At 45.8% G+C, this 22749-nt stretch overlaps 1 protein-coding gene across 1 annotated transcript in view; it reads left to right on the plus strand.

The window, feature by feature from the left end:
• The first annotated feature begins 9982 nt into the window (after nucleotides 1-9982).
• Nucleotides 9983-22749, plus strand: part of XPR1 (xenotropic and polytropic retrovirus receptor 1) — a 227427-nt gene continuing 214660 nt past the window's right edge. The window contains exon 1 of the mRNA XM_051857042.2: nucleotides 9983-10248. Coding sequence (XP_051713002.2) covers nucleotides 10180-10248 — 69 coding nt within the window. The 5' untranslated portion in view covers nucleotides 9983-10179. The remainder of the gene's footprint in view (nucleotides 10249-22749) is intronic.

Here is a 22749-nt window from a genome sequence, read left to right on the forward strand (position 1 = left end):
ATCAGCCAAGCCCCATGCTGGTTGGGGCAAGAGGCTGCCTGCCATCCACAGAACACCATCCTGCATATGTGATTCTCAAGCATCCCCCTGGCATCGGGTGTGGGAAAAGTTCTTAATTCCTGTGACCCATGCAGGGTTCTTGGCTACAAGCGTGACAGCCTGACTCTGGTTAACTTAGACAGAAATCGCTTCTATTGGATAGCTCTGGGTAGCCCACATTGTCGATGTAAATTGAACCCAAGTAAAAGGCAGAAGCGAAGACAGGCTCATGGCTGAGAAAAGAGCAGCAGTGAGGTTAGGACCCCGCCTTTGGCAGTCCAACTTTAGACAGTGTTATTACCACTGCTGGCCTCTGAAGCCTGCTGCAGCCTTGGGGAAGACACTCTGCCAGCTGCTGAGTCCTTCCACTCCAGGCAAAATCCCTGGCAGGAGTCACTGCTTGGCCAACTATAGGCCACGGCTTCAGGCCTAGTTCAGGGTCCTGCCTCCTGTGACGACTTAAGATACAGGAGATCCCACAGCTGACACTGCAGACAGCACACATCTGACAGATGTTCACCATATCCCATAGGCCTCCGTTTTCTCACCTGCACAATGGAGCGAATGATACCCTTTCATGATCCTTGATCTGCTGCGACGTTTTATCCTGATGTCCTTTTTTATTCTCAGCCATTGCTATGGGGATTAAATAATGCATATAAAATACAATAAATTTAGCTGCTGTTAGTATATCTCTTATCATTTCAATGTCTGTATAGTTACCTTTTCCCTCAGCTCCTGGTCTGGACAGCTGGAATAACTGGTAAAACCATCCCTGTGGATTCTGCCGTAAATGAACAGTTTCTGCCTCAGGAGGCCCTGGGGGCTCCCTCACACACCTACCAACCTCTGCTCCTGTTTCCCCGAGCAAATGGAGTAGCTGGTCCCCTCCAGAGGGAGTGACTTCCCTCTTACCTGTTGACTGGCTCACACGTATTTTCCTCCATTATTATTATTATTATTATTATTTTTTTTGGACAGGCAGAGTGGACAGTGAGAGAGAGAGACAGAGAGAAAGGTCTTCCTTTGCCGTTGGTTCACCCTCCAATGGCTGCCGCGGCCGGCACCCTGCAGCCGACGCTTGCGCTGATCCGATGGCAGGAGCCAGGTGCTTTTCCTGGTCTCCCATGGGGTGCAGGGCCAAGGGACTTGGGCCATCCTCCACTGCACTCCCTGGCCACAGCAGAGAGCTGGCCTGGAAGAGGGGCAACCGGGACAGAATCCGGCGCCCCAACCGGGACTAGAACCCTGTGTGCCGGCGCTGCTAGGCAGAGGATTAGCCTAGTGAGCCGCGGCGCCGGCCATATTTTCCTCCATTATTATCGTCGCCTCCACTCCCCAGTCTCAGGTGGTGGCCTGAGCTCCTCTTTTTAAGGGCTAACCTCTCCCTTGGCCTGAACTGTTTTGCCTTGCCTGGGCCCTGTCTGGAGCCCCCATCCATGGGTTTTCTATGGCTCTTAGTCCACTGGTTTCTTCCCTGTGGCTTGCAGTATCGAATATGATGCCTTTCACATTCAATGGACCTCACTGCTTCTGGGATTGTTAAAACTGAACACACTGTTTTCATAGGTTCGATAAGGGCACTTTGTGAAAATTCAAGACACCAGAGAAAGATAATCACTCGAAATTTCTAAACCAGAGCTAACCGTCCTGATCATCTGTCCTGGGCCTGTCTCACTAGTCATATATATATATATATATATATATATATATATATATATATATATATCTTTTATGCCTGCTTTTACAGAGAGGATATTTATGATTCCTTTCTTTCTTGTATAGTCATTTTTTCCTACACTGAATCATTCCCATCCGAATATAAGCATTCTGTTATTTTTCCTTGCCTTTAAGAAAAAAAAACTTTTCTAGTATTATATTCTAGTCCAGCTCTTACAGTATTATCCTGCTCCCCTTTATGAAAACATTTTCTGAAAGAATGATCACATCTCACTCCATTGACTTCCTCTCGAGATGCCTTCTTATCCTCCCAACCCTAGCCATCTGTCTTCAGAGTTCTCTCTTCTGTCCACTCTCACATGCCGGGTGAGCTCATGGAGCCTCGTGGCTTTAAATACCATCTAAAGTTTACTTATTTGAGAGAAAGAGAGAGAGAGAGAACAAGAAAGCACTCCTAGGCACTGATTCGCTCCCACAAATGTCTGCAACAGCTGTTGCTGGGTGAGGACAAACCTGGGAACCAGGAAACCCAACCTAGGTTTCCTGTGTGGGTGGCAGAGCCCAACCACTTGAGCCGTCACCTGCTGCCTCCCCTGGGTGTGCATCAGCAGGAAGCTGAGATCAGGAGTGGAGTTGGGAATTGAACCCAACACGCGGATGTGGGATGCAGGCATCTTAACTGCTAGGCCACATGCCTGCACAAAATGCCATTTTTATCTTGTGGACTCATGAACTTACATCTTCATCCAAGCCTTCTCCGCTGGCCTCCAGACTCCAGACTGCCGTTGGATATTTCCACCTGGGTGTCTGACAGGCATTGTCAACATAACACAGTCAAAACCGAACTCCTAAGCTCTCCCCTCCACCCCAAACCTGCTGCTTCTGCAGTATTCCTCAGCCCCATTCTTCTAGTTACTGAAGCGAAAGATCTCGGAGTCACCCTCCCTTACTCCAATTCACATCGAATCCATCACTCTGTCTTCAAAATATTTCCTACTGCTTTTCATCACCTCCACTTCAGACCATCATCATCTCTTCCTTGAGTTGGTTTCATAGCATCTTTACTACCTCCTTGTGATGTGGGTTGACTTGTTCCCTCCCCCACCAAAAAGATATTGAAATACTAATCCCCAGCACCTTTACATGTGATCTTGATGGGAAATAGGGTCTTTGCTAACATAATCAAGTTAAGATGAATTCCTACTGGCAGAGAGTGGGCACTAGTACAATATTACTGTTGTCCTTACAGGAAGGGGAAATAGACACAAGGAGAGAGAACACCATACGAAGACACAGACGCACACAGCGCGAGAGACTCGAGTTATGTAGTTGTAAGCCAAGAAACACTGAGGTGGGGGGCCTGTGCTGGTCAAGCAGGGGCTTATGGCTGATTCAAGTCCTGGCTGCTCCACTTCAGATCCAGCTTCCTGCAGATGCAGCTGGGAACGCAGCAGAAGACAGCTGATGTACGTGGGTCCCTGCCACCCACGTGGGAGACCGGGATGGAGTTCTTGGCTCCTGGCTTCAGCCTCGCCCAGACTTGGCTGTGGTGGCCATTTGGGGCCTTGCTGTGCCTTCAAATGAATAAACAAGTCCTTATAAACAAGAGATATCAAGGACAAGTAACAAGAGAAGCTGAGAGAATGGCACACGATGCTCTGCTAGAGCTGTTGGGAGAACACAGCCCGCTGAAACCTTGATTTTGGACTTCCTGCCTGCAGAGCTGAGAGAGAAGACAGTTCCATTGTTTTAGGCACTCAGTTTGTGGTTCATTTGTTAAGGTAACTCAGGAAACTAAGACACCTTGCTTCTTCATATTCCCTCCTGAAGACTGTTTTCCACGCAGTAGATTTATCTGATTGGTGATGTCACCCAACCCCCCCCCCCATTTCCCCAGAAAGTTAAATATAGAATTATCAGACGACCCAACAATTCCAGTGCTAGTTATATGCACAGAGGAACAGAAAGCAGGGACTTCCATGTCCGCAGCAGCTTTAGTCACCACAGCCAAAAGGTAGGAACAACCCAAATATTCATCAGCATTCGAATTGAAAGTCAGAATTATACATATATACAGTGGGGTATTATTCATCTTTAAAAAGGAAATGAAATCCTGACACATGTTATAAAGTGGGTGAACCTTGAAAAGATTCCCCTAGAGGAAATACACCGAACACAAAAGGGCAAATATTGTTTGGTTTCACGTACATGAAGGAACCGGAATAGGCAAATTCACTGAGACAGACAGTGGAATAGAGATGACCAGGGCATGAGGGGAGGGATCTGGGAGAAGGTTCTGGTTAAGGGGTCAGGGTTTCAGTGTGGGGTGATGAAAAGTTCTTGAAATGGATAGTGGCAATGTTGTACCGTATTATGAATGTACCTAATGCCACTGAACTGAATACTTAACAATGGTTACATGGCAAATTTTCTGTTACATATATTTATTTACAATTTTAAAAAGGCATGGAAGAACAATTTTGGTTATTACAACACGTAAAGGCAAAGCCAAAGTCAGACACCAAAAAAACCTCCCAAAGCTTCGTTTCACTCGGAGCCCAGGTCTTATCGTCAGGCACAAGACTGAGCAATGCGAGGATGGCTCCCAGCTGACAGGCTGACATTCTCCCTCTCCCTGGAACTCTCTAGTCACACTGGCATTCTTGCCGTTCCTCCAACACACTCAGCACGTTCTAGTCTTGGGGCCTTGGCATTTGCTGATTCCTCTGCTCTGAATCCTACCCCCACCTCCCACTCCCATGCCCAACTCATGTTTCCATAGCTCTCTCGTTCTCTTCCTGGTCCTGTCCTGACTGCTGTATGTGAAATCACACAGTCTCATTTTGTCCATCTCCCTGCTGACTTTTTCTCCACACATGATTCTCATTTAGTCGATCGTCTACTGGCTTATTTATCTGTTGTCTGTATATTCCCATTTGGCAACCAGCCCCATGAGATCAGAGACTTTGTTTAAGTCACTGATCTATCCACAGTACCCTGAATAGTGTCTGGGAAGCAGTAGCTGAGTGAACGAATGTTAGAAATGCTCTTTTGTAACTTGCAAGTGCAAGGTGTACTTAATGGAGAGTGCGTCAAAATAAAAAGCATTCCTAGAAGAGCTGAGGTGGAGAGGGGGTGGTGGTGGCAGCAGGAGAGTTTCTGCCCTGGTGCTGTAGTTCTGAATGTTTCTGGATTATGGACACTTTTGAGAAGTGATGTGGAGCCTTTCTCAGAAAAAATATTTGAACAGTGTTACATGTGATTTTAGGGAGATCACAGGCATCTGGAGCCCATACATGGACCTGCTGTTGGGTCTAGAAGTCTATCATGTTTTAAAGCTGGTCGGGGCCGGTGCTGTGGCATAGTGGGTAAACCTGCCACCTGCAGTGCCGGCATCCCCTATGGGTGCCAGTTCAAGTCCCAGATGCTTCACTTCTGATCCAGCTCTCTGCTGTGGCCTGGGATAGCAGTAGAAGATGGCCCAAGTCCTTGGGCCCCTGCACCCATGTGGGAGACCCAGAAGAAACTCCTGGCTCCTGGCTTTGGATCTGCACAGCTCCGGCCGTGGCGGCCTTCTGGGGAGTGAAATAGTGGATGGAAGACCTCTCTCTCTTTCTCCCTCTCTCTCTCTCTCTCTCTCTGCCTTTTCTCTCTGTGTAACTCAAATAAATAAATAAATCTTTAAAAAAAAAAAAGCTGGCGTGGGCCCCGCAGAGTTGAGTCTGGCCTATGCTGGGAATATGATCTTTAGTCCTGTGTCATCTAGCTTGTTCTGCTTCAGTGAGAAGTGTAGCTGCAGATTTGACCTCTCTGCAGGCCGGTTCCTCACCTTTTAGCATGATCACCAGTCTAGTTTTCTCAAGAACAGTTTGACTTTATATTTATCACATGTAATTCTAAGTTTTAGAACAGTTAGTTTGTGGTAAGTATAACTGTTGTAAAACTTAGAATTACGTGTGATAAATATAAAGCGTTCTAACTCAGCACTTGCAAATTCCCAGATAAATTGCTGAGTACAGTATTAGATGCTCACTCCTGGTCATCCTACAATGTGCACACTAAATAACTGCAATCTAGGATGTGCAGAAGCAAAATGCTGTTCATTGCTTGGCCTTTTGCAGCCTGCATGTCATTAGAGCCCATGACACTCTACATACTAAATCCAATAACTTGGAAGTCACCCTACTCAATTTCTCCGTGACATCTGCCTTTGTTGATGAATACCTCCTCCTTTAATTTTTTTTTTTTGGACAGACAGAGTTAGACAGAGAGAGAGAGAGAGAGAGAGAGAGAGACAAAGAGAAAGGTCTTCATTCCGTTGGTTCACCCCCTAAATGGCCGCTGCGGCCAGCGCACCATGCTGATCCGAAGGCAGGAGCCAGGTGCTTCTCCTGGTCTCCCATGGGGTGCAGGGCCCAAGCACTTGGGCCATCCTCCACTGCACTCCCTGGCCACAGCAGAGAGCTGGCCTGGAAGAGGGGCAACCAGGACAGAATCCGGCGCCCCAACCAGGACTAGAACCCGGGGTGCGGCACCGCAGGTGGAGGATTAGCCAAGTGAGCCGCGGCGCCGGCCCTTTTTGGCTTCCTTGACACTGCTCTCTCCTAATCGTCTTGCTGTCACTCGGCTACATCTCAGCTTCCTTCCTTCACCCGCCTTCATCAAGCTCACACCAGGATGTTCCTTCGGCTTCTCTTCCATTTCACTCTGTGCTCACTCTCTCTGCCTGCACAGGCTTATCAGACTTAACTGTCACTTAAATGTGAATGACTGCCCAGTCTTCAGTCTTCTCTTTCCAGAGCTCTAAATCTGTATATCCAACTGGAGTATCGCGCGTCCCCCAGATTCCTACATACTTGACAAGTCCCATTACACCCCAGACCTGCTGTCTACTTGCACTCCTTGGCTCATGACGGCTTCACCTCCCCTGGCACTAGAGTTACGGTCGGATGTCACAGTCTCTGTGGCTCCTTATCGTCACTGGTTGGAGTTGTTGCCTCAGCGTTCAACGTGCCCTGCTGCTCAAGAGCAAGGGCTCTGGAGCTGGGTTGCCTGAGTCCAAACCCAGGTGTACCACCTACTAGGTGAGCAAGGTGATGCTGAGTCCCTCCGAGTTTATTCAGACCTAAAACAAGGATAGTGACCTCCTAGGGTTCTTGTGAGCATTACTTCAATCCGCTGAAAGATGGCTGGCACATACTAAGTGCTGCATAGGTGCGTGTTAATAAGTTGGTCCTGGGTTTGTCCCTGCTGTGGTCCCTCCTTTACACGGCAGAGGTTATTGAGTGTTTGGGGAGGGCACTCGCTGAGTTAAGTGCTTTATATGCACACTCGCATTTGATTTTCAGTAACCTGTGAGGGAGGTATTCTAAACCCCATCTGAGAGAGGAGTTAAGAGCTAATGCATTTCGTCCAAGGTTGCGCAGTTTGTAAATGCCAGAGTAGAGATTTTAACTCAGATCTGTGTAGTCTTGCAAGCCAGTGTTCAAAATTAGGAAGCTGCGTGATATGCACAGCTTTTTCAAACTGAGTCAGTCACTCGCAGCCTCGGCTTTTTCCAGGACCCCACAGGCATTGCCCATGCTGTGTGACCGGTCCTTCGGTCTTTCATACTCTGTGCTTCCTGCCACCTCCCTCCAGGCGGCCTGCCCTTCCCTTCTCCTTTCATCTCTCCCTCGCTTCTTTTCCTTCGTTCCTTCAACATCTACCGAATGCCTGAGTGCTAGGCACTGTGTGAAGCTGGAGAGGACCAGGGGAATGAGTGACTGGTGCTCCAGGAGCTCACGTTCAGTGCAGGAGGGTAACGTGGGAGCCAGGGTGGAGACAGCACGGGAGGAGGAGAGAGAGAGGCTCTTTGAGAAGGGGACATTTAGCTGCCCGGGAGGAGATCACAACTGAACAACTTCCTGTCTTTTTTTTTTTTTTTAAACAATCTTGACTTCCTGCTTTTTGCCGTTGAGATCCTTGGGTTGCCATTTCCCCTGCCACAAGGCTGTCTAAGACTGGGTTTCAAAATCAGCTTCTCCGTGACACCATCCTTTATGAATGTCCCATCTGTTGGATGTTTTGTTGTACATACTGCAGTTACAACAGTGTCACATTGTAGCCCAGCTGTGGGTCTATCTTTCCCTTTTTTTTTGAGATTTTATTTATTTGAAAGGCAGAATGATTCAGTGGGGGACAGATACAGAGAGAAAGAGACCTTTCATCCACTGGTTCACTCCCTAAATGACTGCAATGGCCAGCGCTGGGCCAAGCTGGAACCAGGATTCCATCTGGGTCTCCCATGTGGGTGGCAGGGCCCAAGCACTTGGGCCATCTGTTACTGCTTTCCAGGTGCACTAGCAGGGTGCTGGATTGGAAGTGGAGCAGCCAGGACTTGAACTGGCACTTTGATACAGGATGCCAGCATCGCAAGTGGCAGCTTAACTTGCTGTGCCATTATTCATTTATTTGAGAGTTTCAGAGAGAGAGGGAGAAATAGAGAGAGAGAGAGGTCTTCCATCCACTGCTTCACTCTCCAGATGGCTGCAATGGCAGGGGCTGGGCGAGGCTGGAGCCAGGAGCCAAGAGCCAGGAGCTTCTTCTGGGTCTCCCACATGGGTGCAGGGGCCCAAGCACTTGGGACATCTTCTATTGCCTTCCCAGGTGCATTAGCAGGGAGCTGGATTTTCATGTCCATTTGGGTAGTAGGGCTCTGAATCAAGGATGAGAAAATGGAAAAATCATTGGTTTTAGAGCTCATACTGCAGATTTCCTTTCTTCTCTGGGTTGGACTGTGGCTTCAGACTCTTGTGCACAGTAAGGCGTATCTGCTGGGGGCACCATGCCCTGGTCTGCAGGGGTCACTGCCAGGAGTCTACCATTCTAGACCCTGTCTGGCGAAAGGCCCAGGAAGCTTTCTCCCGGCTGCCTCTTGTCCCATCTCCTTAGGCACACCATGTAGCCATTTCCACTCTGTGGTTGTGCCTCCTTCTCTTTCATCTGTGTCCTTCTCCCGGCATTGTTTACTTCCAGTGGAGGGAATCTTTATGGTGGGCCGAGGGGTAGGGGACAGAGGTGAAGCATTCCTCCTCGTTTTTTGTTTGAGGCCCTGAGTACCCTTGACCAGAGCTTGAGGCTTTTGTACAACAAAACCCAGGTCTCATAGCCTCTGCCTGCTTTCTATCATGCCTCATCCCTCTTCTGACGGAAGCCTTGCAGAACCCCCGTTGGCATAAATTAAGTTGAGAGAAAAGGTAAAAATACAAAGAGAGGAAAAAAAAAATCCAAGAGCAGAGCTTGGTATCCCAGAAATACTGTCCCAGGCACAGTAATCGCCTCGTCAGTCTTCAAGTCTCATCAACACCGTGGGAGTTAAAGAACAAAGTACACATAAGGGATTTAGACGGTGCTGGCTACAGGGACAGTGATCAAGAAATAGGAGTTATTGTTATTGTTCAGGGCTCCTCCAACCAGCACAGGGGCTAGGTTTCTGAATCAAATCGAGCCCTCCAGGACAAGCACTCCCACACTCAATGTAGTGCTGAGGTCTTTCAGGGATCTCTTCCTCTGCCCCCCCCCCCCCTCGGGACAGCTCAGCCTGTTTGTGGTTTCCCTGGGCTTGGTGCTGTACCTGCAGGAAAGTCTCCTTCTTCCTCACACTGGTTTTCCTCCCAACCCTCACCTCTAACCCCCAAGAGGCTCAGTCACAAGTCCAGTTGGTGCTCCCTCGTCCTGACTTGGGTTTAAGTGTTGATAACGGTCTTTCTGGTAACTGTGGGACTAGAAAATTACACTGAAATTCAGAAGCGGCAGGATCTCTTCAGCACCGGCCTCTTTAATTAAATTAAACAAGCATTTATTAAGCACCCAGTCATACAGCCTGCAAATGCTGTTCCTTTAAATACATTTGGCCCTATTGATCTGTTTTAGCTACTCAATTTGGATTAATGCTGATCCACCCTGAAGGGTCTTATGAAAAATAAATATTAAAATGGAATAATATTTGCACAGTTCTCTGCAAATATGAATGTCTTGCGTGGACTGTCGTTGCTACAGTATTAATATTAATTGCACTAACAACAGCGCTGCTTCTCAGGCAGGCGGTAGGGAGCAGCTGCAGGCCACCGGGAGCAGACGGAAGAGGTCAGGGGAGGTGCCTCCAGCACGTCCCGCCCCCAAAGGGGCGGAGTCCTAAGGGGTGGACCCAGATTCCCAAACCCCGCCCCTACCCCCCTCCGGCGCTGCGGCGTAGGCGGTTACCATGGCGATGACGTATAGAGGGCGGGGCGGGGCGGGGCTATGGAGAGGAGGAGGAAGATGGCGGGAGGGCGGCTCTGAGGAGACCTCGGCGGCGGCGGAGGAGGAGAGAAGCGCAGCGCCGCGCCGCGCCGGGGCCCATGTGGGGAGGAGTCGGAGTCGCTGTTGCCGCCGCCTGGAGCTGCCGGACCCGAGTGGGAGTGAGGGGGAGACGGCAGGATGAAGTTCGCCGAGCACCTCTCCGCGCACATCACTCCCGAGTGGAGGAAGCAGTACATCCAGTATGAGGTACCGGCGGCGGCCGGGGTGTGGGAGGACTCGCAGGGGCCGCCGTCTCGCGCGTCCTAGCCTCCCCAGCCGCCCTCCGTCCTGCGGACCTCGACCCGGCGCCGCGGGGAGCCACTGCGGCATCCCCGCCGCGGCCGGCCCCTCCGGGCCCCGCGGTCCTCCCCTCCCCCGCAGCCCGCCGCCGCCGCCGCCGGGGTAACGGATCCGCGGGCGGCGGGCGGGGAGGAAGGGCACGGGCGCGGTGGGCCGGCGAGCCGCAGGTGGGCGGCCCGGGGTCGCGGCGGCCGGGCGCTACCCTCCCCTCGCCCTGGCAGCCCTGGCAGCCCTGGCCGCCCTGGCCGCCCTGACCTCCCGGCCCCGGCCCCGGGCGAGCGCCCCCTCGCCAAGGTTAGGGCTTGTGGCTCTGGCACCTCTTGCCCGGGAAGCCTCCTCCGGCGGGCGAAGCCCCCTCAGGGATTGCTTGCGTTCCGCAGAGCCCTGGGGGCTCTTGCCCACTTGCCCCGTGTTGACAAAGGCTTTGGAGCGGAGTTGCAACTTGATTTAAATGTCCATCGTATTTGCAGCGGGGTCGGTTTGCCAGTGTGTTGTTGTCATCGGCTGTTCGGCTTTGGTAACACGGTGACTTGTCTTCTTACTGATTGCACGAAGTATTACTGAATAATCGCATCTTTGGTATCGGCTCTTCTATTATTTTGGAATGGAGGGAAGAGAATGATTTGAATTTTCAGGTTTTGTGCTAAGTTTTTGTTGGCTGGGGTGAGAATGACCCTATTGTAAACACTATACCTTACCCTCCCCCGATTTCTGTGACAGCTCCTGGAAGATATTTAATAGACAGTGATAATATTAGGTTGATAGAGGGGCAAGTAAAGGTAATGAACCCATTTATGTGTTGAGCAGGCAGGCTGCCCGGTGGCCTTTAGGCGCTGCATAGGTTATTCTCAGTAACTGGCGGTTCAGCCAAGAAAGGTTGTGTGCAGTCTCCAAGATTCACGTCGATGCGGGAACAAAGAGGAGAAACTCCGTGTGAACACACGCATGACAGGCTTTCGTAAATTCATCTGCTTTAGCTCTCTGTTTCAATTTTATGCGAGTTTCGTGAGAAGTGTTTAGGCATTAGCAATTAGTTTGTGCATTGGTACGGCCATTGTGAGAATTGAGGACGGGGACAGGGGTGTAGGTAGGTACCTTACACGGCATCGTGAAGAAGGCAAAGTTCGTTCCCTTGTAAGGTGCAGTGTTTGATTACTGCTGGAAATGAAAGGCCTAGAATGCCCAGTGCTTTCTTGTCACTTAATTTGCTGAAAGTGTTCTGCAGCCCGTTTTGTAAGAATGAAATAAGGCACTAGCAGAACAGCCTGTAGAGTTGTTGATTTATGGTTTCTAATAACATTTGGTCAGGTTTAAACCCTGGCTGGAGTCCAGAGGATGGTTTTTGTTGAGGGAAGGCAATTGGTCTTTCATCTGTCTAGTAGTGATTTTCAGCACCACTGCCAGTTCTTTAGAGAGGCACGGGGCTGGAGCATGCTGAAGCACATCTAACACTTGTTAGGTAGTGTGCAGTGCGTGACCCGGGCAGCGCATCAGTGGCTCAGTGTGTGCTGGGATTCATGTTAAATGTTTCCACACTTAACTGTTCTGAGCATTGTATTCGCTTACTATACCTGTGACTGGCAGGGACAGCTAAAGATGTGGTTTGAAATGCAGTTCCCTCTTGATTTGTAATGTCAGCTTTGTGACGGGAGGACCCCCAGTGATTCTGGGGACTCCGCTTTCCCATGGCCTATTGGGATGTCATTCCTAAATGGTGACACAGATAACATTCCTGAGTGTATGTTTGACTGCATTATCTTTCTTGGGCCAATTATGCATTTTATTTTAGATAATGGAATTGATTCTACAGAGTCCTACTATGTGACTCCTGTCCTGGATAAATTTATTGATTGCAAGACTTAATTAAACAAGGGACTCCTTTCTTTGTAAGTCAGAACCATTAAAGACATTTTTATAAGGTTGGAGCCTTTGCATTATGTGTATCATTGCCAAACAGTTGGTGCCGTTCCTTTAAAAATAATAAAGAGGTGTAAATAAGAGTTTTTAGAGTTCAGGAATTTCAGCCATTTGAAAATTCTGGGGAAGAGGGACATACAATTCAGAGATCTGTTAGCCTTTGCTAGAGGAAAGGAACTTCTTATAATGCAATAAAATGTAATTTCTCATGTATGAAGATGATGCTGTGGAAAGCATTGTTGGTTTAACAGACAGTTGGGTTGGTTTTTCAGGCACTGGTGGTGAAATTTTGGTGTCTTACCCTTCAGTGGTAGCCTAGGGTGCTCGCTGGTGCTGTGAAACAATACCAGCTGTTCTCCTAATTGGCTTTTATGTCATTTTGCTGTATCAAGTATTATTTGGGTTAATCAGAGCATTAATTAGAAGCTGAAAATTTTGATTTACATCTATAATTGTGCATAATATTTAATTATGTAATAATATGTGTACATGGTAGCACAGTAAGTGGTAGTTTTTGTATGTGTTGCCCATGAGACCAGGGACAATGTGCTTACCTTTCCAAGGCTCTTTGCTCTTTTATAAAAAAAGGATGCAGGACTAGAGCCTTCCAAGGTTTATTCTGATTTGTAAGCTTTTAACTTCTAGTGCTTTTATTTCTTGACTTGTTAAAATTATTAATGATAGTAGCCTATTGTATCCTGAAAACTATTACAGTTTCTAATTTAAAAGTAATTTGTGGAGGTCATGGATTCACATAGGTGGTATAATAAAGCTTAGGAGCATAAAAGAACAACAGAGAGAAATCATACAAAAATTGTTCAATCCATGTGTAAATAGTTGTGTGGTTTTTTTTTTTTTTTTTTTGACAAAGACCATAAACAGAAATGAACAGAGCTGTGTCTGTTTCCAGTGATCTATTTGATTGTAAATCTTGGCATATGTAATACAAGGTCTTTTTCTCTAGCAAAGGCTAACAGATTTTTGATGGATATCCTTTTCCCCCAGAGTTTTTAAACGGCTGAAATTCCTGGACTTTAAAGATTCAATAAATCTTTATAAGAATACTTTTTAAAAATGGTGACTGTATATTTTAGAGCTCTATAATTGATTAATCAAAACTAACTTAGAGCAGTTTCAACCAGATAGACTAGTATGACCATGTTAATATTTTACAGCATTTTAAAAAAATTTTACAGAATATTAACAAAAAAAGCACACTGTCAGTTGGTACCTTAGGCTGCAGACTTGTGTTTTCTTTCCCTGGGGTCCTGAGCTTGTTTGGTTTCTCATGAACTAGGAATGATTTTTTCAGTATATGCTGTGGTTTTGTGAGATACTAAAATAATGAAGTCTAAAAAAATGACAGGATTTTAAAGCTGAGAGGAATTTAAATATTTTCTATCTTCGGTTTTTTGAGTCAAGAAACTAAGGTCCAGAGTGAGTAAGCGCACTTGCTTAGGAATATATATGTATATTAGTCTAGCAATATGAGTATATATTAATAATTAGGGAGCAGTTAGTCTAGTTATGGGTACATGGCAGTTAATTGAATTTATGCATATATATATGGCTAGTCTCTTGAGCACTGCATGTGTAAGCATTGGGAGTCAGGTCACACCAGCTGTGTGTGACTGATGAAATCACTTCCTCCTTCTAGCATTTAAACTTCTCCATCTGGATGTCAGAGAACCTGAACTTGATGGTTTTTCTTTTCTTTTCTTTTTTTTTTAAAGATTTATTTTATTTATTTGAAAGACAGAGTTAGAGAGAGAGGTAGAGACAGAGAGAGAGGTCTTCCATCTGCTCGTCCACTCCCCAGATGACCGCAACGGGCAGAGCTGTGCTGAAGCCAGGAGCCAGGAGCTTCTTCTGGGTCTCTCACGTGGGTGCAGGGGTCCAAGGACTTGGGCCATCTTCTACTGCTATCCCAGGCCATAGCAGAGAGCTGGATAGGAAGTGCAGCAGCCGGGACTAGAACCGGCGCCCATATGGGATGCAGGCGCTTCAGGCCAGGGCTTTAACCTGCTGCACCATAGCGCCAGCCTGAACTTGATGGCTTGTAAACTCACAACCCTATATTTATTGAGGACTCAGCCAACTCTAAATTTCTGTGCTTTTAAGTGTTTTAATTTGATTTATGAGGAGGACAGAATTTAAATGACTGTTATTATTTTTTAAAGATTTGTTTATTTATTTGAGAGGTAGAGTTACAGGCAGAGGCAGAGAGAGAGAGAGAGAGGTCTTCTATGCGCTGGTTCACTCCCCAGATGGCTGCAACTGCTGGAGCTGTGCCAATCCAAAGCCAGGAGCCAGGAGCTTCTTCCAGGTCTCCCACGTGGGTGCAGGGGCCCAAGGACTTGGACCATCTTCTACTGCTTTCCCAGGCCATAGCAGAGAGCTGGATCGGAAGTGGAGCTGGCATCAGATGCCGGTTCGCAGGCCATAGCAGAGAGCTGGATCAGAAGTGGAGCTGCTGGCATGCAAACCGGCATTCTGACGCCAGCACTGCAGACTGGGGCTTTAACCCAGTGTGCCACAGTGCTGGCCCCCAAAGGGCTGTTATTAAAACATTCTTTTACATTAGTAACATCCTGTCAGAAATTTTGATGAGGGTTTGACCTGTGAATAGAAAATTAACCCAATAAAACTCTTATTTTATTTAAATAAAAAGTGAGGTCATGTGTTAATTTTTTTGTTGGCAGGATTTGGAAAGAAAGAGGTTCTTCTAAGTTGTGCTTCCCTTTTTTTTCCAAGTGTAAGGAAACATTGCTGTGACATTATTACGATTTTCATTTATAGAGCTCTCCCATGAGAACACTGTTGCAGGCTCCAGTTTCCCGAAGGTATTATCTTGATTAGTTAGGGAACTTGCCTTGCTGGAACTTGTTTGAAATTTCCAGTTTGGCCACCCGATGGGGCACAAATCACACTTTTTCTTTCAGTCACTTTTGCAAATGAAAAAACAGTAGAATATATTTAAGATATCTCTTGTAAATGATTGTGTCAGTGAGATGCTTGACATTTGCAAATGTTTTTTATAAATGAGTAATAAAAGTTGTAAATATAGGGGACTATAACTGTCCTTCATTATCTCTGTAAATGTGTTAGGGTGAGTATCCTGGTAAGATTGTATTTGTCCATCTACCCCTGAAGGTTGCTTTTGGATCAGCTTTTGGGTGCAGGCCCAGATCAGAAGAACCTAAGAATTTTATTTGACCTGGGTGACCATGGAAAATTAGTCCTGACTTCACATTTATTTCTGATCCAGGAAGCATTTGAGAGACTGAATTGTTCTGGCTAGGAGTTTCATGTGTATTTGAGTGTACCCCAAATTGCCATGGAACAGCAGAAGATAATATTAAAACTTAATTTATCTTATGCATAAGAAAATGAAGTAACGAAGTTTTACTAATGCTTAATTGATAGAAAGATGAAGTGCTGTTCCTAAGGAGGCCATTTCCTTTCCGAGGAGAACAGGATTGCCATTTTCTCACTTGTTCACATTCAGCAGATAGCAATTAGTGTAGTTATGGGTACATGGTAGTTAAGTGAATTTATAAATATGATCTGGTTTTAATTAAACCAGCCTTATAAAATGGATATAATCTAAAAGAATCTGTAACAATTGTAGCAATACCAGTAAGGCAAGCACCAGTAAGACAAGGGAATGGCAGAGCTGACAATTCTACTTCAAGAACTAGGTTTTTGTAAACTAAATTACAAATTAAAACCAATGACACTTTAATGGGCCTGGCAAGAAGGTCTGCCAAACAAATTCTAGGTTATTAAATAACTCTTTGAAATAAAGTTTCATAGCTACTGTCATCCACAATGAATTTCACCCTTAGTGTATGTTATATATTTATGTGTGTGCTGTCTTTGTGAGATCTGTTTTTCAGATTATAGCCTCATGGTTAAGTTTCTGAACAAAATCTTTGAAATACTGTGTCACAAATTGTTAAACAAAAATTTTTTTAGAAACAGTGGAACTTCTTAATGTTTTTCTGTAAAAGCATTGATAATTTCTTAGATCAAACACAAAGTGAAAAGTAAAAATTATTCCACCCTTGTCTCATCTTTTTAAAGTTTTCATTTAAAGAAATCTGGGGTGGGTGTTTCTAGTAGTTAAGGCACCGGTGTCCATGTTGGAGTGTTTGGGTTTGATGCCTGGCTCTTGCCCCTAACTCAGCTTTCTGCTAATGCAGACCTTGGGAGGCAGCAGTCATGGCTCACATGATGAATTCTTGACTTCCAGCTTTAGCCTGGCCTCGCCTGGGACATTGTGGGCATTTGGGGCATGAGCCAGTGGAAGGGTGCTCTTTTTTTCTGTCTTTCTCACTTCTCTTCCTGTCTCTGACTTTCAAATTAATTAATTAAAAATATATCAAACTTCTCTGTTATAATGGACATGGGTATAATTCTGTATATATGAATATATATAGTAAACTTTTTTTTTTTTTTCCAGTAGGGATGTGTCATGAAAGAATTTGGAAGACTTTGCCCAAAGCTGATTTTGTGGGTTGCCTGGCATTAAACTAAATTTTGGGATTGAAAGAGTGTCAGAACTCACTAGATTGCTTGCCCAGTGTGTTTGTCTTTCCAGGTTTTCCTTACCTAGTAAATGTGGGAAGAAGCCAAGTAGACAAAACAAGTTCTTAAAAATTTGTTCATTCGGGGCCAGCTCTGTGGTGCGGTGGGTTAAACCACGGCCTGCAGTGCAGGCATCCCATATGGGCGCCAGTTGGAGTCCCGGCTACTCTGCTTCTGAGCCAGCTCCTGCTGATGTGCTTAGGAAAGCAGCGGAGCATGACCCAGGTCCTTGGGCCCCCGCACTCACGCAGGAGACCCGGATGAGGCTCTTGGTTTAGGCCTGGCCCAGCCCTGGTTGTTGCGGCCATTTGGGGAGTAAAACAATGGATGGACAATTTCTGTCTCTTCTTCCTCTCTCTCTCTAATTGCCTTTCAAATTAATAAAGAAAGCTTTAAAAAATTTATTCATTCAATGAATATTTGTTGGGGCCCCACTATTTGCTGTAGACTTACAGGTTTGTCATTCAATTCTTTTTCATTATCTTAAAAAAGGAAAAAAATGAAAAGCTCACAATCTTTGTGTTGTTTTTTGGTTTTGTGTTTCAGTCAACATACTGCTCTCACAAGTAAAAGTGGTGTAGAAGGGAAAATTGCAGATTGAGACCTTGGAATACAGTTACAGATTTAGGGGTTGAGGTTTGTCAGAGGATAAACATCACTTGGCACCCCCACATCCCATATCAGAGTGCCTGGGTTTGAATCCCAGCTGTGCTTCAGATTCCAGCTTGCTGCTAATGTGCAGTGGGAAGCAGCAGGTGATGACTCTAGTACTTGGGTCTGTGTCTCCAGTGTGGGAGACCCTATTGGGTTCTGGGCCTCTGGTTTGGGCTTGGCCTAGCCCTGGCTTTTGTGGGCATTTGGGCAGTGAACCAGTGGTTGCAAGGTCTCTCTCTGTCTTCCAAATAAAATGAAACATAAGGAAATAATTTTTTTTTTTTTTGACAGGCAGAGTGGACAGTGAGAGAGAGAGAGACAGAGAGAAAGGTCTTCCTTTGCCGTTGGTTCACCCTCCAATGGTCGCCGCGGCCGGCGCGCTGCGGCCGGCGCACCGCGCTGATCCGATGGCAGGAGCCAGGAGCCAGGTGCTTTTCCTGGTCTCCCATGGGGTGCAGGGCCCAAGCACCTGGGCCATCCTCCACTGCACTCCCTGGCCACAGCAGAGAGCTGGCCTGGAAGAGGGGCAACCGGGACAGAATCTGGCGCCCCAACCGGGACTAGAACCCGGTGTGCCGGCGCCGCAAGGAGGAGGATTAGCCTAGTGAGCCGCGGCGCTGGCCAGGAAATAAAATTTTTAAAAATTGGCTCACTAACGTCAGTGTTACCTATGTTATATACCTTTTCAATCTGATTTGTTTCGTTAGACTGAAATTTAGTCACCTATTTCTTCCATCACTAAGCAAGTATGGTTTCTACAGGGATTGATCAGAAAACCCTTAAAAATTATTTGCTAGAGATCAGAGGAAAGCATAATTAATTTGCTGTAAATATAAGTTATTTTCCTATTTTCTGTAACAGGAGGATTAGTGTGTTGAAAAAACATAGTCATCTCATATTTATTGAGGATGACCTGCAGTATTAAAGAGATTGTAAGCTGGAAATAATGAGCTTTTAAGTTTTAAGGTCCAATTCTGCAACTGGCTATACATAAATTAGTGAACAAGTGGTTTTTTTTGAGATTGAAGGACTGAAATATAATCATAGAGGAGAGTAGAGGTTTTTAGATTTTGTGAGTTAGGCTAAATTGGTAAAGTTGAAATTCACAGAGTAAGCCTTGTGTTTTGTGGGCTTTTTCTATACAATAATGTAGTGGCTCTTGAATTTTTGGTATCAGAAACACTTGAAATTCTTAAAAATTATTGAGGGTTCCAATGTTTTCTGATATAACCTATAATAGAAATTAAAACTGAGAATGTTTAAAACATGAGTATATACAAGCACACCTGCTTGCCATCAGAGAGAGACTTGATGTCACATGTTTTGTGGCTCCTAGAAAACTCCTTTCTATACTCTTGAAAGAATACAAGTGGAAAAAGCATTTGAAGTCTGGTGTTATGAGAATGGCTTTGACCGCTCAGTTGCCTACAGGGTTTTTGGATGCCCCTAGAGGTCCTGTGTGCGTTCTGAGAGTTGCTTTCATGGAACACAGGGCTTCTTGCAGCGTAGTTGGAGATGGGATGCAGAAAGGCTTTCTGGTCTCAGGAAAGCACACAAGACAAAGCAGTCTCTTAGCTGAGGATTTTCTGTGCTGCTCCACACTGAAGGACAATGCAGAAAAGAAAGTTACCTTACTTGGATTTCATGGGAGTCTTAGTTCCACAGATGTTTATTTGAATTCAATTAGTAGAATTGTGGTCAGCTTGTTTTCAAGTAGAAAAGAATTAACATTCACTGAGCAGTTAGGAACTAAGTGTCAGTTGCTTTTCATGCATTACCTCATTTAATCTTTACAACAGTTTTTCAAGAAAGAAGTTTGGAAAATACACCATTTTTTTTAGTTCCATTTTCTACAGGCTTTTAATTTTGTTAATTTATTTTCATTTTATTTAAAAGAGAGAGAGAAAGACAGACAGATGTAGGGAGATCTTCCATCTGCTGTTTACTCCCCAAATGCCCACAACATTGAGGGCTGGGCCAGACTGAAACTTGGAGCCTGAAACTCATTGTGGGTCTTCGATGTGAGTGGCAAGGATCTAAGTACCTGAGCTATCACCTGCTGCCTCCTGGGATGCATATCTGTGGGAGACAGGAGCGGAAGCCTAGTAGGCAGGACTAGCACCAGGCACTGTGATTTGGGATTCAGGAACTTAACTGATGAGCCACACACCAGCCCCTCCATGCACTGTTTTTTTTTTTTTTTTAATTAAAGATTTCTTTATTTTCAAGGCAGAGTTACAGAGAGGCAGAGGCAGAGGCAGAGAGAGAGGTCTTCCATCTGCTGGTTCACTCCCCAGTTGGCTACAGTAGCTGGAGCTGTGCTGATCAGAAGCCAGGAGCCAGGAGTTTCTTAAGGACTTGGGCTGTCTTACATTGCTTTCCCAGGCTACAGCAGAGAGCTGGATCGGAAGTGGAGCAGCCGGGACTTGAACCAGCACCCATATGGGATGCCGGCACTGCAGGCGTTGGCTTTCCTGCTGTGTTGCAGCATTGGCCCCTGTGAACTTTCTGAAGTGCTCACAACAGTGATTTATCGTCAACATTTTACTAATGAAGACACCTGGACTTAGATTAGTCAGTTTGCTCAAGGCTGTACATCTAGTAAATAGAGCCAGAGTTTGAAATCAAATTTGTCAGAATGTGGAGCTCTTGCTTTTGTACAGGAATTGTAAATGACCACAGCGTTGGTAATAGTGGCAATAACAGCAACTCTTGTTTTTTAGGTGCTCCTGCATCAGGCACTATCATAAATACTTTAAAAACTTTTTTCTTTATTATAGCAGGCTTTTTAGGTAGGTTGCTGGCTCTGTTTATAGATGGGAGAGACTGAGTCTTAGAGCCAATAACTGATGAATTCCTACATAATACTGCTTTAAGAAAAATGAATAAGTCTGTCCATTTATACATACATATATTAAGCTTGATCTGACCCGTCGTGAGCACCACTGCTCTGTTCTACAGCATGGTGTAGTAATTACTGATCTATTTTTAGTTTGAGGTTTCAGTCTGCATAGCTTGGTGGTAGAGGAGATTGGTCTCTGATAATTTATTTTCCCTCAAGATTATCAGCGTAACTGTTACTGGACAAGCAGCTGGTAAGTAGAGAACCTTATGAAGATAAACCATACAAAAAAGTAATGAGAAACAGTGTTGGAGTTACAAGAGGAAGATAAGAGTGGATACAGCTGATACTCTGCCACAGTTGTGGCATTTGTCTTCTTGATAATAGGTCATGGAATGTTAAGCCTACAAAGGACTTTACAGATTATTTAGCCCAGTTTCTTTATTGACTTAGTGGGAATGTAGTCAGAGAGGTTAAGTGATTGATGTCACATCGGTTAGATAGTGGCTGCGTTAACACAATCATTCTGATTGAGTTTATTGCTCATTATTTTATATCATGAGCTATTATGTTAATAACACATACACAGGACATACTCTGAAGCCAGACTGCTAGGATCATATTCCAGCACTACCAGCTGACTAGCTGAGTGACTTCAGGCACATTACTTCACCTCTCCATGTTTCAGTGGAAATGATAATACTACAGTATTTATAGGGGGACTGTTAGGATTAAATGAGTTAAGTTATGAAAAGTGCTTAGAACAGTGCCTGGCACACAGTAAGAACTATATATTTGGCCGGCGCCGTGGCTCACTAGGCTAATCCTCCGCCTAGCGGCGCCGGCACACTGGGTTCTAGTCCCGGTTGGGGCGCCGGATTCTGTCCCGGTTGCCCCTCTTCCAGGCCAGCTCTCTGCTGTGGCCAGGGAGTGCAGTGGAGGATGGCCCAGGTGCTTGGGCCCTGCACCCCATGGGAGACCAGGAAAAGCACCTGGCTCCTGGCTCCTGCCATCGGATCAGCGCGGTGCGCCGGCCGCAGCGCGCCGGCCGCGGCGGCCATTGGAGGGTGAACCAACGGCAAAGGAAGACCTTTCTCTCTGTCTCTCTCTCTCACTGTCCACTCTGCCTGTCAAAAAAAAAAAAAAAAAAAAAAAAAAAAAAGAACTATATATTTGCTGTTAAAATTATTTTTCCAGTAGAGCTCAATGTTACTAGGTAACAGTTGGTTAACAGTATCTTTGTGAGGGAAACTAAGCCTCAAAACTCATCCCTTGTGGTATGTTCACTTTTATTTTTGATCCTTGTTAATTTTATCTAATTTTTTATTATCTGTGGTATTTGTCTTAATAAATTCTCAACCTTTTTTGTATAGGAAGAAAACCAGATGAGAACAATTATTTTTCAGTTTTCTAGTGAAAATTTTTAATCCTATAATTACTTTTAGAGTTAAAAATACTTTTTTTTTTTTTTTTTGACAGGCTGAGTTAGACAGAGAGAGATAGAGAGAAAGGTCTTCCTTTGCCGTTGGTTCACCCCCCAAATGGCCGCCATGGCCGGCGCACCATGCTGATCCGATGGCAGGAGCCAGGTGCTTCTCCCTGGTCTCCCATGTGGGTGCAGGGCCCAAGCACTTGGGCCATCCTCCACTGCACTCCCTGGCCACAGCAGAGAGCTGGCCTGGAAGAGGAGTAACCGGGACAGAATCCAGCGCCCCGACCGGGACTAGAACCCGGTGTGCTGGCGCTGCAAGGCGGAGGATTGGCCTAGTGAGCTGCGGTGCCGGCCAAAAATACTTTCTTAACCCCTGTGTTTTACCGATGATAAATTGAGAGCAGAGACCACAATATGAATGTGGTCAGAGTTTCACAGCTAGCTGATAGGGCCCAGAACAGGAATATTGTCCTTCTGGTCATTACTGTAACTTTCCGAGACTTATTATTGCTGTGTAAACATTTCTTTGCTTTTCTGGGGCTGATGTTGTGGCACAGCAGGTTAAGTTGCCACTCACGAGGCTGGCATCTAATATCGGAGGGCCAACTTGAGTCCTGGCCACTCTGCTTCCTATCCAGCTCCTTGTTAATGCACCTGGGAAAGCAGCAGCAGATGGCCCAAGTACTTGGGCCCCTGCCATCCATTTGGGAGACCTGGATGGAGTTCCTGGCTCTTGGCTTTGGCCTCTACCAGACCTGGCTGTAGTGGCCTTTTGGGGAGTGAACCAGCTGATGGAGGATTCTCTTTCTCTTTTTCCCTCTCTCTGTTGCCCTGACTTTTAAATAAATAAATAAATACATCTTAAGAACAAGCATACACACCAAAAAGCATTGCTTTTAAATTTTAAGAATTTTTTTAAAAAGTATTTATTTAAAAGGCAGAATGACAGAATGACAGAGATCTTCTATCAGTT

The sequence above is a fragment of the Oryctolagus cuniculus genome, chromosome 7 (genome assembly GCF_964237555.1).
Source record: "Oryctolagus cuniculus chromosome 7, mOryCun1.1, whole genome shotgun sequence".
Lineage (NCBI taxonomy): Eukaryota > Metazoa > Chordata > Mammalia > Lagomorpha > Leporidae > Oryctolagus > Oryctolagus cuniculus.